Genomic DNA, 13,892 nt, shown 5'->3' with positions numbered 1-13,892 from the left:
ACCATATAATTTAGCAGTATTGTTAAACAAACAAACCCCAAATCTCACTTTAAAAACTGGATATTTTCATGGCACCAACTTATCACCACATTTATAAACTAGCTAATGCACAAAGGGAAATATATCTTTGTGTGTGTGGAGGGGGATACTGGGGGATTGAACATTGAGCTACACCCATGGCCCTTTCTTATAATTTTTAATTTTTAGACAGATTCTCTCTAATTTGCCAAGACTGTCCTTCAGCTTGCAGTCCTCCTACCTTAGCATCCCTAGCCGCTGAGATTTCAGGCATGCACTACTGCATCCAGTAGAAAAATGTCTATTGGTAACAAAGATGGCTGTGGTTGCCATCACCTTAATTTAAGGATCACTAATAGTGGGGCAAGCAGACTCATTTGCTTCAGGCATCATGTACTGTGAAGTAGGCAGCCTCACCTATAGAGGATTCTTCAAAAAAGAATCTGAATCCAATCAACACTTTAGATCCATGGGCTATAGTAAAGATGGAGGAACAAGTTTGATTCTTTTTTGCCAAAAAGAATCAAAAAGTCCATAATTGGAGCATTCCATAAAACAACTGGCCTGACAATTTAAAAAGTCAATGCAGGGGGGAAAGGGGGGAAAGCACACACACACACACACACACACACACACACACACACACACGCTGTTCTAGTTTGAAAGAGACTAAAGACATAGCAGTTCAAATATGTGCTCCTTGACTGGATTCTAAAATAAAATCTATGCAACAATGGTAATGGTTTGAATATGGACTAAGTATTACATGGTACTAGGGAATTAACTCATTAGGTGGAATATATGTGAATTTGAATATGATAAGAGGGTGTCCTCATTTTGGGGAGATGTATGCAGAGTGCTTAGGGGAGATTAACTTTAAAACAGTTCAGCAAGAAAAAATACATATAGATGAAGCAAAGATTTCAGAAGGATACCAGTTACTGATAAAAGGTTTTAGGTTACAGATCATTATTTAACAATATTTTTTATATCTCTCTGCATTTTTTTCCTTTGAATATTTAAACATTTTTATGATAAGAGGCTTTTCAAAAGCCTTACCTTTAGAGCACTTGCCTAGCAGTGGGGTAGCAGAGATTCAACCTAGATTGAGCCACATCCCCAGCCCTTTCTTTATGTTTTATTTTTGAGACAGGGTCTCACTAAGTTGTCCATGGCTTTGCTAAATTGTTTTGGCTGGCTTTGAACTTGAAATCCTCCTGCCTCAGCCTCCTGAGCTGCTGGGATTACAGATGTGCACCACTGTGCCCAGCCAGTGCCTGTTTTTTATATGTTAAAGATCAATATACATTGATTTCCTGCTGTTCTTATCAATGTATGATTTGTTTAAATAGATTAAATCCTGCTATCACAAATTATTTTTTGTAACCCACTTTTCTGTGTGAATTAGTTGAAGCATAGAGTATTTGTCAATAAAAAGAGAACGAACGGGGGCAGAGGTTGTAGCTCAGTGGTTGAGCATCTGCCTTGCATGCATGAGGCACTGGGTTCGATCCTCAGCACCTAAATAAATAAATAAATAAACAAACAAACAAAGATATTGTGTCTATCTACAACTAAATAAAATAAAATAAAATAAAATAAAATAAAAAGAGAGTTAGCCAGGCCAGGGTTGTGGCTCAGTGGTAGAGTGCTTGCTCAGCATGTGTGAGGTACTGGGTTTGATTCCTGTCACCACATAAAAATAAACAAATAAAATAATGGTATTGTATCCATTTACAACTGAAAAAACAAACAAACAAACAAAAACAAAGAGAGAGTCTTCAGCACCTGCCTGCAGTGTGAAGTTTGCAAATTAGTAAAATGTAAAATAACTTACTCCTTTTTTTTTTTTTTTTTTTTTGGTATTGGAGATCGAATTGAGGGACATTTTACCACTGAGTTACATTCCCAACTCTTTTTGAGACAGAGTCTTGCTAAGCTTCCTAGGCTGCCTCCAACTTTCAATCCTTCTGCCTCAGCGCCCCCCAGGTGCTGGGAGTACAGGTGTACACGGGTGCACCCAGTCTTCACATCTGTTTTAACCAGACTACTTTCCTATTTGGATGTAGGTGTAGAATATGCTAAACAAATAAAATATTTGTATTTCATTATATGTATTTGACTTAAATTGTCCAGATCTGGTGGTAGAGTGATGATTTATAAAATTGCTGAAATTTACTTCCTGAAATAATAAAGTGATTATCCATTGGACACAATGGAAATGTCATGGAACTGAGAGTTATGAAATCTGGGTGATAGCCAATATTTATGTACTTGTGTACTAAATATCTATTTGGTTTTGGCAGGACTTTAGTGTCCCTGAGTTTTAGTATCCTTATTTTAATATATTCATGGTTAGAAGATATTAAAGTCTGTTCATTTGGATTAGATGTATCCACAAAATCCCTAAAATTAAACTATTTCATGTATATCAGTGAACAAGCATTTTTCTGAGAAGAGGTATACTTAACTGAATGTGATCACACATCTTTGCAGCAATTCCCATCTGAATGTATTGTCTCTTACCCTCTATTCATCTGAACTGACCTTGTAACTTCCTCTAACTAAAAGAATAAGGCTGGAATGATACTATGTGACTTCCAAGCTTTGGCCTTAAAAAGACTTGTAGCTTTTCCTCTCATTCTCTTGGAATGAGAGAAATTTGGTGTTGCCACCACCAAATAAATTAGCTCCAGCTCTCCTGATGGAGACCCATGGCTCACTGCCAGCCAGCAACAAACACCAAATATGTGACTGAGGCCTTCTGGGCCACTCAGCCTGTTAAGCCAGCTGAGAAATCCCAGAGAAAGCCGGCAGAAGAACCACCCAGCTGGGCCCAGTACAAACTACAGAATCATGAACAAATTAACAGTACAGATTGAGTGACCCTTATCTAAAATACTTGGAATCAGAAGTGTTTTCAATTTCAGATTTTTCTTATTTTGAAATATGTAAAGTATTCATAATGAGATATCCTAGGGATAGACCTCTAGTTTAAATACAAAATTCACTTATGCTTCATGTACATCTTACATACAACAGCCTAGAGACAATTTTTTAAATTTTATTTATTCACTTGTTTATTTTACAGCAGAATGCATTTGATGTATTGTACACAGATGGAGCATAACTTCTTATTCCTCTGGCTATACATGGTGCAGTCACTCCAGTTGTGTAATCATACATGTGTGTACAGTAATAATATCCAATTCTACTGTCCTTCCCATCTCCACAGCCCCACCCCTCGCCTCACTCCCCTCTACACAAACCAAAGTTCTTTCATTCTTCCCTAGCCTCCTGCCCCACTATGGATCAGCATCCGCTTATCAGAGAAAACATTTGTCTTTTGATTTGGGGGGATTAGCTTATTTCACTTAGCATGGTGATATTCTCTAGTTCTATTCATTTACGTGAAAAATGCCACAATTCTATTCTTCTTTAAAGCTAAGTAATATTTCATTGCGTATATGAACCACATTTTCTTTATTCATTCATCTGTTGTAGGGCATCTAGGTTGGTTCCATAGGTTAGCTATTACAAATTAAACTGCTGTAAACATCGATGTGGCTGTGTCACTGTAATATGCTAATTTTAAGTCCTTTGGGTATAAACCAGGGAATGGGAAAGCTGGATCAAATGGTGGTTTCATTCCAAGTTTTCTAAGAATCTCCATACTGCTTTCCATAGTGGTTGCACCAATTTGCAGCCCCACCAGCAATTTATGAGTGTACTTTTTTCATCACATCCTCGCCAACATTTATTATTGCTTATATTCTTGATAATTGTCATATTGACTGGAGTGAAATGAAATCTTAGAGTAGTTTTGATTTGCATTTTTCTAATTGCTAGAGATGATGAACATTTTTTCATATGTTTGTTGATGGATTATATTTTTTATTCTGTGAAGTGTCTGTTTAGTTCCTTAGCCCATTTATTGGTTGGGTTTTTGTTTTTGTTTTTGGTGTTAAGTTTTTTGAGTTCTTTATATATCCTGGAGATTAATGTTCTATCTGAGGCATATGTGGTAAAGATTTTTCAGAAGCAATTTTATATGATATTTTGTCCATATTTTGACTGTGACCTGTGACATGACAACAAACATTGAATTTTCTACTTGGGAAATCATGTCAGTGTTCAAAAAGTTTTGAATTTTGGAGCATTTCTTAGTTTGGATTAGGAAGTCTCAACCTGTTGTTTTAAACCACTAAGTTTTGAGATGGCTTGTTATACTATAGTACCTGACTACTTCAAAAGGGAACTTAGCTTTTATCTGATTCTCAAAGGTTATGAACCACTGAATTTGAATTAGATTATTTAAAATTTTATGATTCCTTGTCTATACTCTTTTCATAAATTATGTCATAGGCATAATTTAATACAGCAAATTTTGCATCCACACTGCATTTTAAAGGAAATCATGCAACTTTTTAACCAAAGAATCAGCAGGCTTGTAGTTCAAAGGCTTTTCCTAGTTTCCTCTTGAAAAACAAAAATGTAGGCCAGTGACAGGAAACTTCTCTCAGTCTCCATATTTTTTAAAGATTAAAGCAATCGCATCTGACAATTCTATTAACACTCTGATTTGTTGTTTCCAAGCTGATTTTGAACTTATTTAAGACAGCTAGCTTTTGCTCCTAAGTGATCTTTCCCTTCAGTTGCTTCTGACCAAAGTTTGTCCCACCCTTTTCTAGTCTAATGGTGAAATCATCTAAAATGTTAGCCACCTTCGGAATTTAATCTTTCTGATTTTTCTCACATATTCTTGCAGATTTCTTTTTGTATCCATGCTTCCTTTTCTAAATCACCTTTCACATTTTCCACACACCATTAAAAACAAAAAAAGAACATATCTGATCTTAGCAGTTTCTTTCCTAAGACACTAAATCTTTAAAGCCTTACTTTTTCTTTTCTTTTCTTTTACTTCTTTCTTCCCTCCACACACCTCCCCCTGCTTCTGGCCATTTGCAATAGTAGTATCGGAATTATATTTTGAGGACTACCTCCTACTTCATTTTGGAATCTCAGAGCAGGGTGTCAAAATCAGGCTTTTATAATTTCCTGAAATATTTTTAAGCTCAGACTAACAGTGTATGTCTGGCAATGACCACATCCCTCTGGAATTTTCTGATGGCCAGGTGGCCTTCTTCCAGGGTTCCTGTCACTTCTGATTTTCCATTCAAGGCCTCCTGGTTGGCCAGAATTAGAAGCAGGGTGTTAATCCTCCTCATCACTTCCTGTCCCTTCTCAAAGATGAAATTATCGTGTGGGCTAGTGATTCTCAACCTGGCTGCACATATAAATCATTTGGGACACCTAAACAAACAAAAAAATCAATAATGTCTGGGGTCCCATCCTGAGAGATTCTGCTTTAATTAGTATGGGATGGAGGCTGCCTATCAATTTTTCATTTTAAATTCTGGGGCTATTCTAACATGCAGTCAGAGCTGAGAACACTGATTGAGGAAATCATGGATTTATCAGATGTTCTGAATTTAGAAAATTAGACATCTGGCAGATGCCTGGATAGTTGAAGCACCCATCATTAAGATTTTTGAATGCTTTTCTTCTCTAGTCGATTAAGTTTTAACACAGGCAGTCTAGTTCTAGCATGTCTAAACAGGATAATGACAACCAGAACCATGATATTACCTTCTGATTGTTGATATTAATCACAACATATCTCTAACATCTTTAAACAAGATGAAGCTAGGCAGCAAAAGTTCTCAGGAAAGTTCAGAAAACATGATTTGGGACAATTAGCTTTTCTGAAATCCCAAATAAAGATGAACCATGTTGTTCATGATGGCATTTCTTATCAGCACAAGACAGTAACTTGACAAAGGAAATAAATTTAAAACAAGAACAATAAACAAAATAATTTTTTTCTCCTTCTTTGGTCAGCTTTTAGGTTGTTCTTTCTTTGTCAAAAGGCAATTGAGATGCATTCGGTTTTTGAAAAGTTCTTTCTCACCACATATCATACCTACTGCACATTTGAGGTTTCAAAAATTTTAAATTCTAATTGCTAAATATTATCACTGCTATGGCTTGAATGTGTCTCCTGACAGTCATGTGTTGGAAACCTAATCCTGAAGGCAACAGTGTTGGGAGATGGGGTCTATAAGAGTTGGTTAGGTCATGAGGTCTCTGCCCTCCTGAATGGATTAATGCTATTTTCTGTGGAGTGTGTTGGTTATCAAGAGCATGAGTTTGGCCTCCTCTTGTTCTTCTGTCTTTTACCCACAGGATGTCAGCATAAGGGCCATGGTCAAATGCCAGAATCATGCTCTTGGACTTTCCAGCTTCCAGGATCATGAACCAAATAAATTTCTGCTCATTATAAATTACCCAATCTATGGTATTCTGTTATAGCAACACCAAAAGACCAGGGCAGTCATCAAGTATGCAGATTTAATTTTCCAAAAGGCTATTTTTCTCCTTCTCAATAGAAACAGCCTTGTTTCACTTTAGTGGCAGAGCTGATTTTGTTACTGTTCTCCGTTGGGACATTGAGGAGCAAAGGGCAAATTAAACCTGAAGTCACATGACTAGAAATGAGCATCTCTTCAAGGGAGCTTAAAGAGGGCATAGCTGTATCTTGGCAACAGCCATTTTGGGAATGGCCAAGCAGGATTATGTCATTTGGTAGGTAGAATTGGATATGATAAGCATGTAGGTAGAAATCAGCTTCCTATGAATTAGAGATGACCATGAAAGAACAAACACAAGAAACGAACATTCATTTCTTGAATGCTTACTGAGGTAATAAAAGCTAAAAGCAGAGTGTTCTAAAACTCTAGCTCCAATTTGCTCAGTGTTAGCTGTAGAAAAACTGCTATCTAGGATAGTAAGGTCCAGAGCTATGGCCTGCATGATTCTACAAATACACCAACAGAAAGGAGAAGCAACATTCTCACGTTGAACACTGCGACTGCTTTCAATCAAGTAGGCCCTTTTGGAATCACAAGCATTTTGTCAATAATTTAGTTTTGCAAATGTTTTGCAATATGGTTTCATCTAACAAACTCAGTAGAAAGCACATGTAGGAAAGTGGTGTCAAATAACATTAAAGGTTTTGAACTATGTATGTATACTAGGAAAACTAGTGTTGGTTCTCTCTCCAACTCTAACTCATGCCATCTTGAGCTAGGATTATGAGTTCAAAAACAATACATGAGAAGATGGTGGAATGAAAAAGAATTCTTGACAAAACAAGAGAACTAACATCAGAGTAAAGACAATTGATATGGGGTTTTCTGAAACTGGTGGGTTTAACTCAGGAAGAATGATTGTTATGTATACATTTTATACATTGTCCTCTATTTTAGGACAAAAACAGATTTATGCATAAGTCCTTATAGAAGTTAAAAAAAAAAGAATCAGGTTATGTTTTTGCTTCTACCAAAACTGTAGTCTGTCTTTCTTTTGTTGTTCTGTGCATGCAAACATACACTTCACCACCAAGTTACACTCTAAAATTTCACCATCTTTCTAAGCAAACTTGTTGACTCTCTGGAGAAATGAGAAGATTCCCATTGCTTTGAAATTGAGGCCCACACATTAGTAGGGGAATTATTGGTTTTGACTGTTTGAAAACAAATTGGGTGTTCTTCAGTTAAAAATAAGTACCCATTCTAAAATGGTTTTGCAATAAAAATCATTAAAAATGATTTTCAATAAGGAGAGTGATCATGTTCTTACCCTAAGTATACATCATGGATTGCTGTTTTCACTTCTTTCCTCAGTAGTCCAAGGTAGAACATATTTGCACATCTAATGGTTATTTCTGGTTTTGATTGTGCAAGCAATACAATCAATTTCCTGATTTCATTCTAAAATAGTAGTCATTCCAATTTTGGTACAATTCAGCCAGGATCACACAAATGCTGGAATCAAAGAAGACATTCTGGGGTTTGGGGTGTAGTTCAGTGGTAGAGTGTGTGCCTAGCATGTGCAAGGCCCTGGGTTCAATCCCCAGCACACCAAAAAGTCATTCTACCTGTTCATTGGAACTGAGTCAGTGTGAGTTAATTTAAAATGTCAAACTTGATATACATAAAACATGCTTGAAAATAATTTAGTTTGGTTAAGAAAGAGGCTAATGAGGAAAATTTAACCCCCACTCCAAAGCCATTGGAACGCAAAGCCACATTTATTTGCATGTGTGGTATCTGTAAAAGGTCCAAAGAATTTTGTTTTTGGTGTTCTGAATTGTTTATAATGTATTCTCTTTTTATTCCATCCACTAACAATTCCCAAAAATTATGTAAATCAAAAGAAAAATATAAATGAATTTGGATTCTAAGAAAATTACCAGTTGCAACATCAGCTCTACCCACAGTTCATAAAGCAGGTGATTATGGGGACAATAAGGAAAAATGTCATTAAATCAGTAAAAATCTCTTGAATCTTGCCAAATCTTTAACAGCGCCTAAAAGTCTGACACTCCAAAACAGTCCATGCCAAATTTTGTAACAAAATTTCACTAATAATGATACTCATTTAGGAGGATTTAGTTTAGATATTCCAGGCTGCAGGACATGAAAACAAACTGGAAAATTTCTTTGACGTTGTTGTGTTTTATTAAATCATTCCCAAAGCGTCAAATTAAACAAATCTATTCTTTTAAAAGTAACCCTGGAAAGGTCATCAACTTTTCAATAGACCAATTTCTCGTCTCACTTTTAGGTTATTTTCTTGCACATTTCAGGTTCAGGAATGGCTTCATTAAGAACACTAGATTTCAAAACAACTCCAGTTTCCTCTGAGGTCCAGCAGCCAAAACAGAGCCCAGTGCTGGGAAGCCACAGGCCATCAATTCACAAAGAGCCAGGCCCTGGGAGCCAGGGATGTCTTGGCAGAAAGTCAGTTACATTAATGTTCAGGCCATGAGTTTGCATTTTATATGGAGTAGCTATCCCACTTCAGCACAGCGCTAAATGTTACCTTTATTTAATAATAAGGACTGAATTACCATTGCTTAAACTTTTATTTCAGTGCCTTGATCTGTCACTTAAATGATTCTCCCGGTTACCCTTTATTAAAAATATGTAAGAACAAAACTAACCTGTTTATGACATGTTGACATTTCTATATTTGACAAGTTCTTTTGGATACATAGAATGATACTGTTCTACTGTAACTAAATCCCTCTGGGAACCTCTATTCCTCTTGACTAAAGTTTTCTGCAGACAAGACCTATTGGTAGCTTGAGCAGAAGCAGACTGGCTCAGGGTGGGGGGCTGTGAAGAATTTAGGATTACTTTCACCTTGCCCTGACAGTTCCTTTCCCATTGCACACTCTTCTCAAGAGGTCACAGAGCAGCTGGGAGAGATGGCACACACCTGTAATTCCAGCTCTGGAGGCTGAGGCAGGGGGAATCTCAAGTTTGAAGCAACTTAGTAAGGCCCTAAGCAACTCAATGAGAACCTGTCTCTAAATAAAATATAAGAAGGGCTGGGGACATGGCTCAGTGGTTAAGCACCCCTGGATTAAATTCCTGGTACCAAAAAATTAAAAACAAAATAAAATAGAGGTCATAGAGCAATGGTTTTCAAAGTCTATTCCTTGGATAAGTTTTTGGCACTACTTAGGAAACTGTTAGAAATGTAAATCTTGAGGTTCCCCACCCCAGACCTGCTGAATCATAAAATAGGCGTGGAGCCCAGCAGTCTGTTTTAACAGGCCCTTCAGTCTGAGAACACGTTACAGTAAATAATACAATTCTGGAACAACAGAATATGATAAACAATGTCTACTTGGTCATTAGTGGGGCAAAATCAACATATACCTTAGTGCAAAGGTCTAGTCATGCTTAAATAGAGCATGAAGCTTGCCTTCTCCTCCCAAATCCATATCTAAATCTCCTTTTCCTCTGACTGACCACCTCTGCAGAAACCCAAAGTCATGGCCAGTGTTTTAGTCAGCTTTTTAGCCACTGTGACCAAAAGACCTGACAAGGACAATTTTAAAGGAGGAAAATTTTATTTGGTGCTTATGGTTTCAGAGGTTTTATTTCACAAAGAGCCAAGTCCATTGCTCTGCGCCCACGGTGAGGCAGAACATCAAGGCAGAAGAAATGGAGAAGGAAAGCAGCTCAGGACATGGCAACATGAAGCAAGGAAAGCTCTATTCTCTATAAACTGAGAAAAAAGATAAATCCCAAGATGTCCCCAGTGACTGTCTCCTTCAGTCACACTCTACCTTCCTAGAGTTACCACCCAGTTATTACATATCAGTGGGTTAATGCACTGATTAGCTTAAGGGTTGAATAACCCAAGCATTTCACCTCTGAACTTCTTAGCATTGTCTCACACGTGAGCTTTCAAGGGATACCTTGTATATAAACCATAACACTGTACATAAAGAAAAAGACGGAAGGTCACACCCAAGATGAGTCCTGGCTCTGCTATCTAGTTCTAGAATCTAGAATGGGAAAAAGAGGAGAAGCTTAAATAGATTTACTTACCAGGAAATAGGAGAATGTCCTGCCCTCTAAATAAACAGAATTTAATTAGTGTCCTGAAACTTGAACAATAAAAAGAGCATCTGCTCCTGTCAGACACTGGGCAAGGAAGGACAGGAGCATTCCTCGCCCCTATATCAAATCACTGATACTTTCTCCCCCTGTTTGAGACCATTCTACCTGCCCCATTAAGATAATGGGTTCCCTTTCCAAAATTTCTGACTCCAGCCATGTGTCCATTTTTAGATTGAATAAGCAACTTGTCTCTGACCACAATTCCTAGTCTAATTCCTATTGCCAGTAGTCCAGTCCTAGGCTTGGGGTTCCATGCCATTCTTTCTTACTGGTCCTCTTCTTGAGCTTCAAGCCTCATGTGATCTCTTCTTATTATTTTCATAATCAGAAGATACCTAGTGCGTCAACACTTTAAAAATAGAGTGCCCAGCCAGACCCACTGGCACCTGTCTGTAATCCCAGTGACCCTGGAGGTCGAGGCAGGAGGAACAAAAGTTAGAGGACAGTCTCAGCAACTTAGTGAGGCCCTAAGCATTTAGTGAGAACTTGGCTCAAAATATAAAATAAAGGACTTGGGAAGTAGCTCAGTGAGTGATGAAACACCCCTGGGTTCAATCTCCAGTACCAAAAAAAAAAAAAAAAAAAGTACCCATCTGACAATCTCAGTTTTATTGAGGGACCCAGGGTCATACTCAGTGCCAACTCCATTAATGGGTGCATACCCACTGTACCTCCGTGTAGAGGACTAGAGGGTAACAGGAGTCTCACCTTGCACCCCAAACCTGAAGAGCATAAACCTGATGGGCACCTTGTTAACGAAATAAGGATTTTTCTAAAACCATAGCTTTCAAACTTCTTTCCAATGTAATACACAAGAAATACATTTTCACTGTAACCCAGTACCCACATATATATGGGGAGAAACGTTTGTGAAAGGGTACTTATCCTTCTGATATTTTCTATTCTATCTCATTTTCAAATTGCTAATCAAATCCCACATTGTTGACTTCATAAGTTACTAATGGTTGGCAAACCTGTGGTTCGGGAAACTGCTCTAAAGCGCATTCTGTAAAAACACACTACCACCAGTATAAAAAAACAGCATTAATAACACATTGTCATCATTACTAACGTTGCTGAGTGCTCTGTGTGTTTGAGTGTGTGTTACTGTCATTTCAATTAAAATGTTAAAATTGCTATAGACCATTATACTTTCTTCCCATAGTGTTCCAATGAATTTTTTTTTTTTTAAAATGCTTTCATTGAATTCGTCTTAACTGCAGATTTAGTGATGATTTGCAACCGCAGCACATGTGGATGGCCAAATTTTCATTACAGATTAGTAGTTATTTTCCAAGTTTCAACAAACATTTTATTTTGATGAAGTTTGGTTTAAATCGTTAATATAATTGTACAATGATAGGGTTTCTCCCTTCTTCCTTCTAAATTACAATAGTTCGAAGACTGAAAACATTGCAAGGATTTTATTTTAAGGGTTGAAAACAGAAATGTGTGCCCTCTACCATAGATTCAGACCCTCAGCTGTCATCTGAAAAAAAACTCAAAAGACCTTCTTTTGCAGCTGGGAGGATTTCTGTTTCGTAAGAAACACGCATATACTCTGTCTCTTGGGAACGGGCCACCACACACTACACAGGATTCTGCACCCATTGGAATGTATACATCAAGGCGCGCGTACCCACCCGGCCCCACGAGTCATCTGCGACCCAGACAGATTCAGGATGCTGGCAGATTGGAAACGGCCTTAACCTCGCCTCTCTCTGTTCCCAAATCAAAACCCACCGTAAACACCGCGAAGAGCCAGGAAACCTCACGGCTTTAATCATTTCCTTTCCCCAAGCTCCATGTGGCACACAGGACACTCCACTTTCCTTTAGGTTTGCCGTCAGCCTGCGAGGGGTGCGCAAGATGAAAAAAAGCCAATCTGTTCCCAAGTGCGGGAGGCGCGCAGAGCAAGCGCCAACCCGGAGCTGTTCTCTGGCATCCACCTACTCATTCCTCTCTGAGCGACGAGAGGGGATCCTCCAGCTCTAACCGGGGTTGAGAGTTGGCGCCACCTGGCTTTTTAAAGAAGAATAAGAGGCGGGAGGTAGAAGAGGTTGAAGAGGGGCCGGCCTCCTTTCCTCCGCTGGCACCCGGGCTGCGGGGGAAGGAAGATTGGTGCGCTTTTCCGCAGCAAAGCCCAGGGCAACAGAGTTGCTAGCAGATCCGCGCTGCGCAAGGAGAAGCAATTATCCTTCTGGGAATCAAAAACCCCGAGAACTGTCTTGACTAGTGATGTTAGAATTGCAGACTCCTCGTCTAAGACCGGTCCAAAGTGCAGAAATACCGTGATACTTAGAGCGTGCACCGATCAATTTATGCTGTGACCAGCACTGGTTCGTTTTCATCAATCATCCATTCTCTGCAAACTTCTGTCTCCCATCTGTGGTGAAAGAAAAAAAGGAGAAAGGATCTACGGGGGTTCTAATCCACACTGTTGCAACTTGGGAAGGGAATCGGGTTAAATAAATCCTCTGTGTCTCGGTTTGTTCACGTCCAAAATGGGGTCAGCAATGCCTTCGGTAACTACTCCAAGTGAACGATGAGGAAGTCAAGTGAAAAACCGGAGTTCAAGTGCTTTCAATTATACTATGTTAGCAGGAACCTAAAATTCCGATAGGCCAAAACACTCTCTTCCCATAGTTTTTCAATGAATAAAAACAAACAAACAAAACAACTTTCATTGAATTCATCTTCAGATTTGGTGATGATTTGCAATAGTCATAGTGAAAGTGATAGTTGACTATTATTACCCGTTCAATGCGTAATTTGCACTGAGTTTGTATTCGTGTTTATGGATGTAATGGATTCACAGGATGTTAGTAGGATGGCAGACTACTTAGAACCTGAACTAGTTAACAAAAAGTAATTATTTATGGATCTATTTTAGCATGCCTTTTAAAGGGTAGAATCTAAAGAAAGTTATGTGAAAATTGCCTTTCCATTCCATGTAGCCATGCAGGAACACAAATATAGACACATAGATGGAAATAATAAATACACACTAAATGCAGGTATGGAAATGCATGAGAAATACGGAATTGCATTTATTATAACAATGATGCATGTACATTGGTATAGGTTTATAAAAGGCTTTTGCATTCATTTTTTTTTCATTTATTCCTTACAACATTAGGGGTCATTGTTTTGGAAATTGAATGCAGAGTCTCATGCTTGGTGGGAAAGTGATCTACTACTGAGCTACATCCTGACCCTTTTAAATTTTTTATTTTGAGCTGGGCATGGCAGCACCCCGCAGTAATCCCAGTAACTTGGGAGTCTGAAGCAGGAGGATCTCAGCAACTTAGCAAGGCCCTAAGCAACTTAATG

The 13,892-nt window shown here is 38.3% G+C and overlaps 2 protein-coding genes across 2 annotated transcripts in view; both read right to left on the bottom strand.

Moving 5' to 3' along the window:
* The window catches only part of SCRG1 (stimulator of chondrogenesis 1), a 110,830-nt gene extending 98,412 nt beyond the window's left edge, over positions 1 to 12,418 (bottom strand). The window contains exon 1 of the mRNA XM_081269228.1: positions 12,303 to 12,418. Within this exon, the coding sequence (XP_081125354.1) occupies positions 12,303 to 12,346 (44 nt within the window). The 5' untranslated portion in view covers positions 12,347 to 12,418. The remainder of the gene's footprint in view (positions 1 to 12,302) is intronic.
* A 485-nt stretch (positions 12,419 to 12,903) lies between these two features.
* Positions 12,904 to 13,892, bottom strand: part of HAND2 (heart and neural crest derivatives expressed 2) — a 35,941-nt gene continuing 34,952 nt past the window's right edge. The window contains exon 3 of the transcript XR_014019130.1: positions 12,904 to 12,945. The gene's annotated coding sequence lies outside the window, so the exon portion shown is untranslated. The remainder of the gene's footprint in view (positions 12,946 to 13,892) is intronic.

Source organism: Spermophilus citellus (genome assembly GCF_964194105.1).
Source record: "Spermophilus citellus genome assembly, chromosome: 16".
Classification (NCBI taxonomy): domain Eukaryota; kingdom Metazoa; phylum Chordata; class Mammalia; order Rodentia; family Sciuridae; genus Spermophilus; species Spermophilus citellus.
The sequence above is the reverse complement of the archived record's forward strand: the minus strand, read 5'-3'. Positions and strand labels throughout refer to the sequence as shown.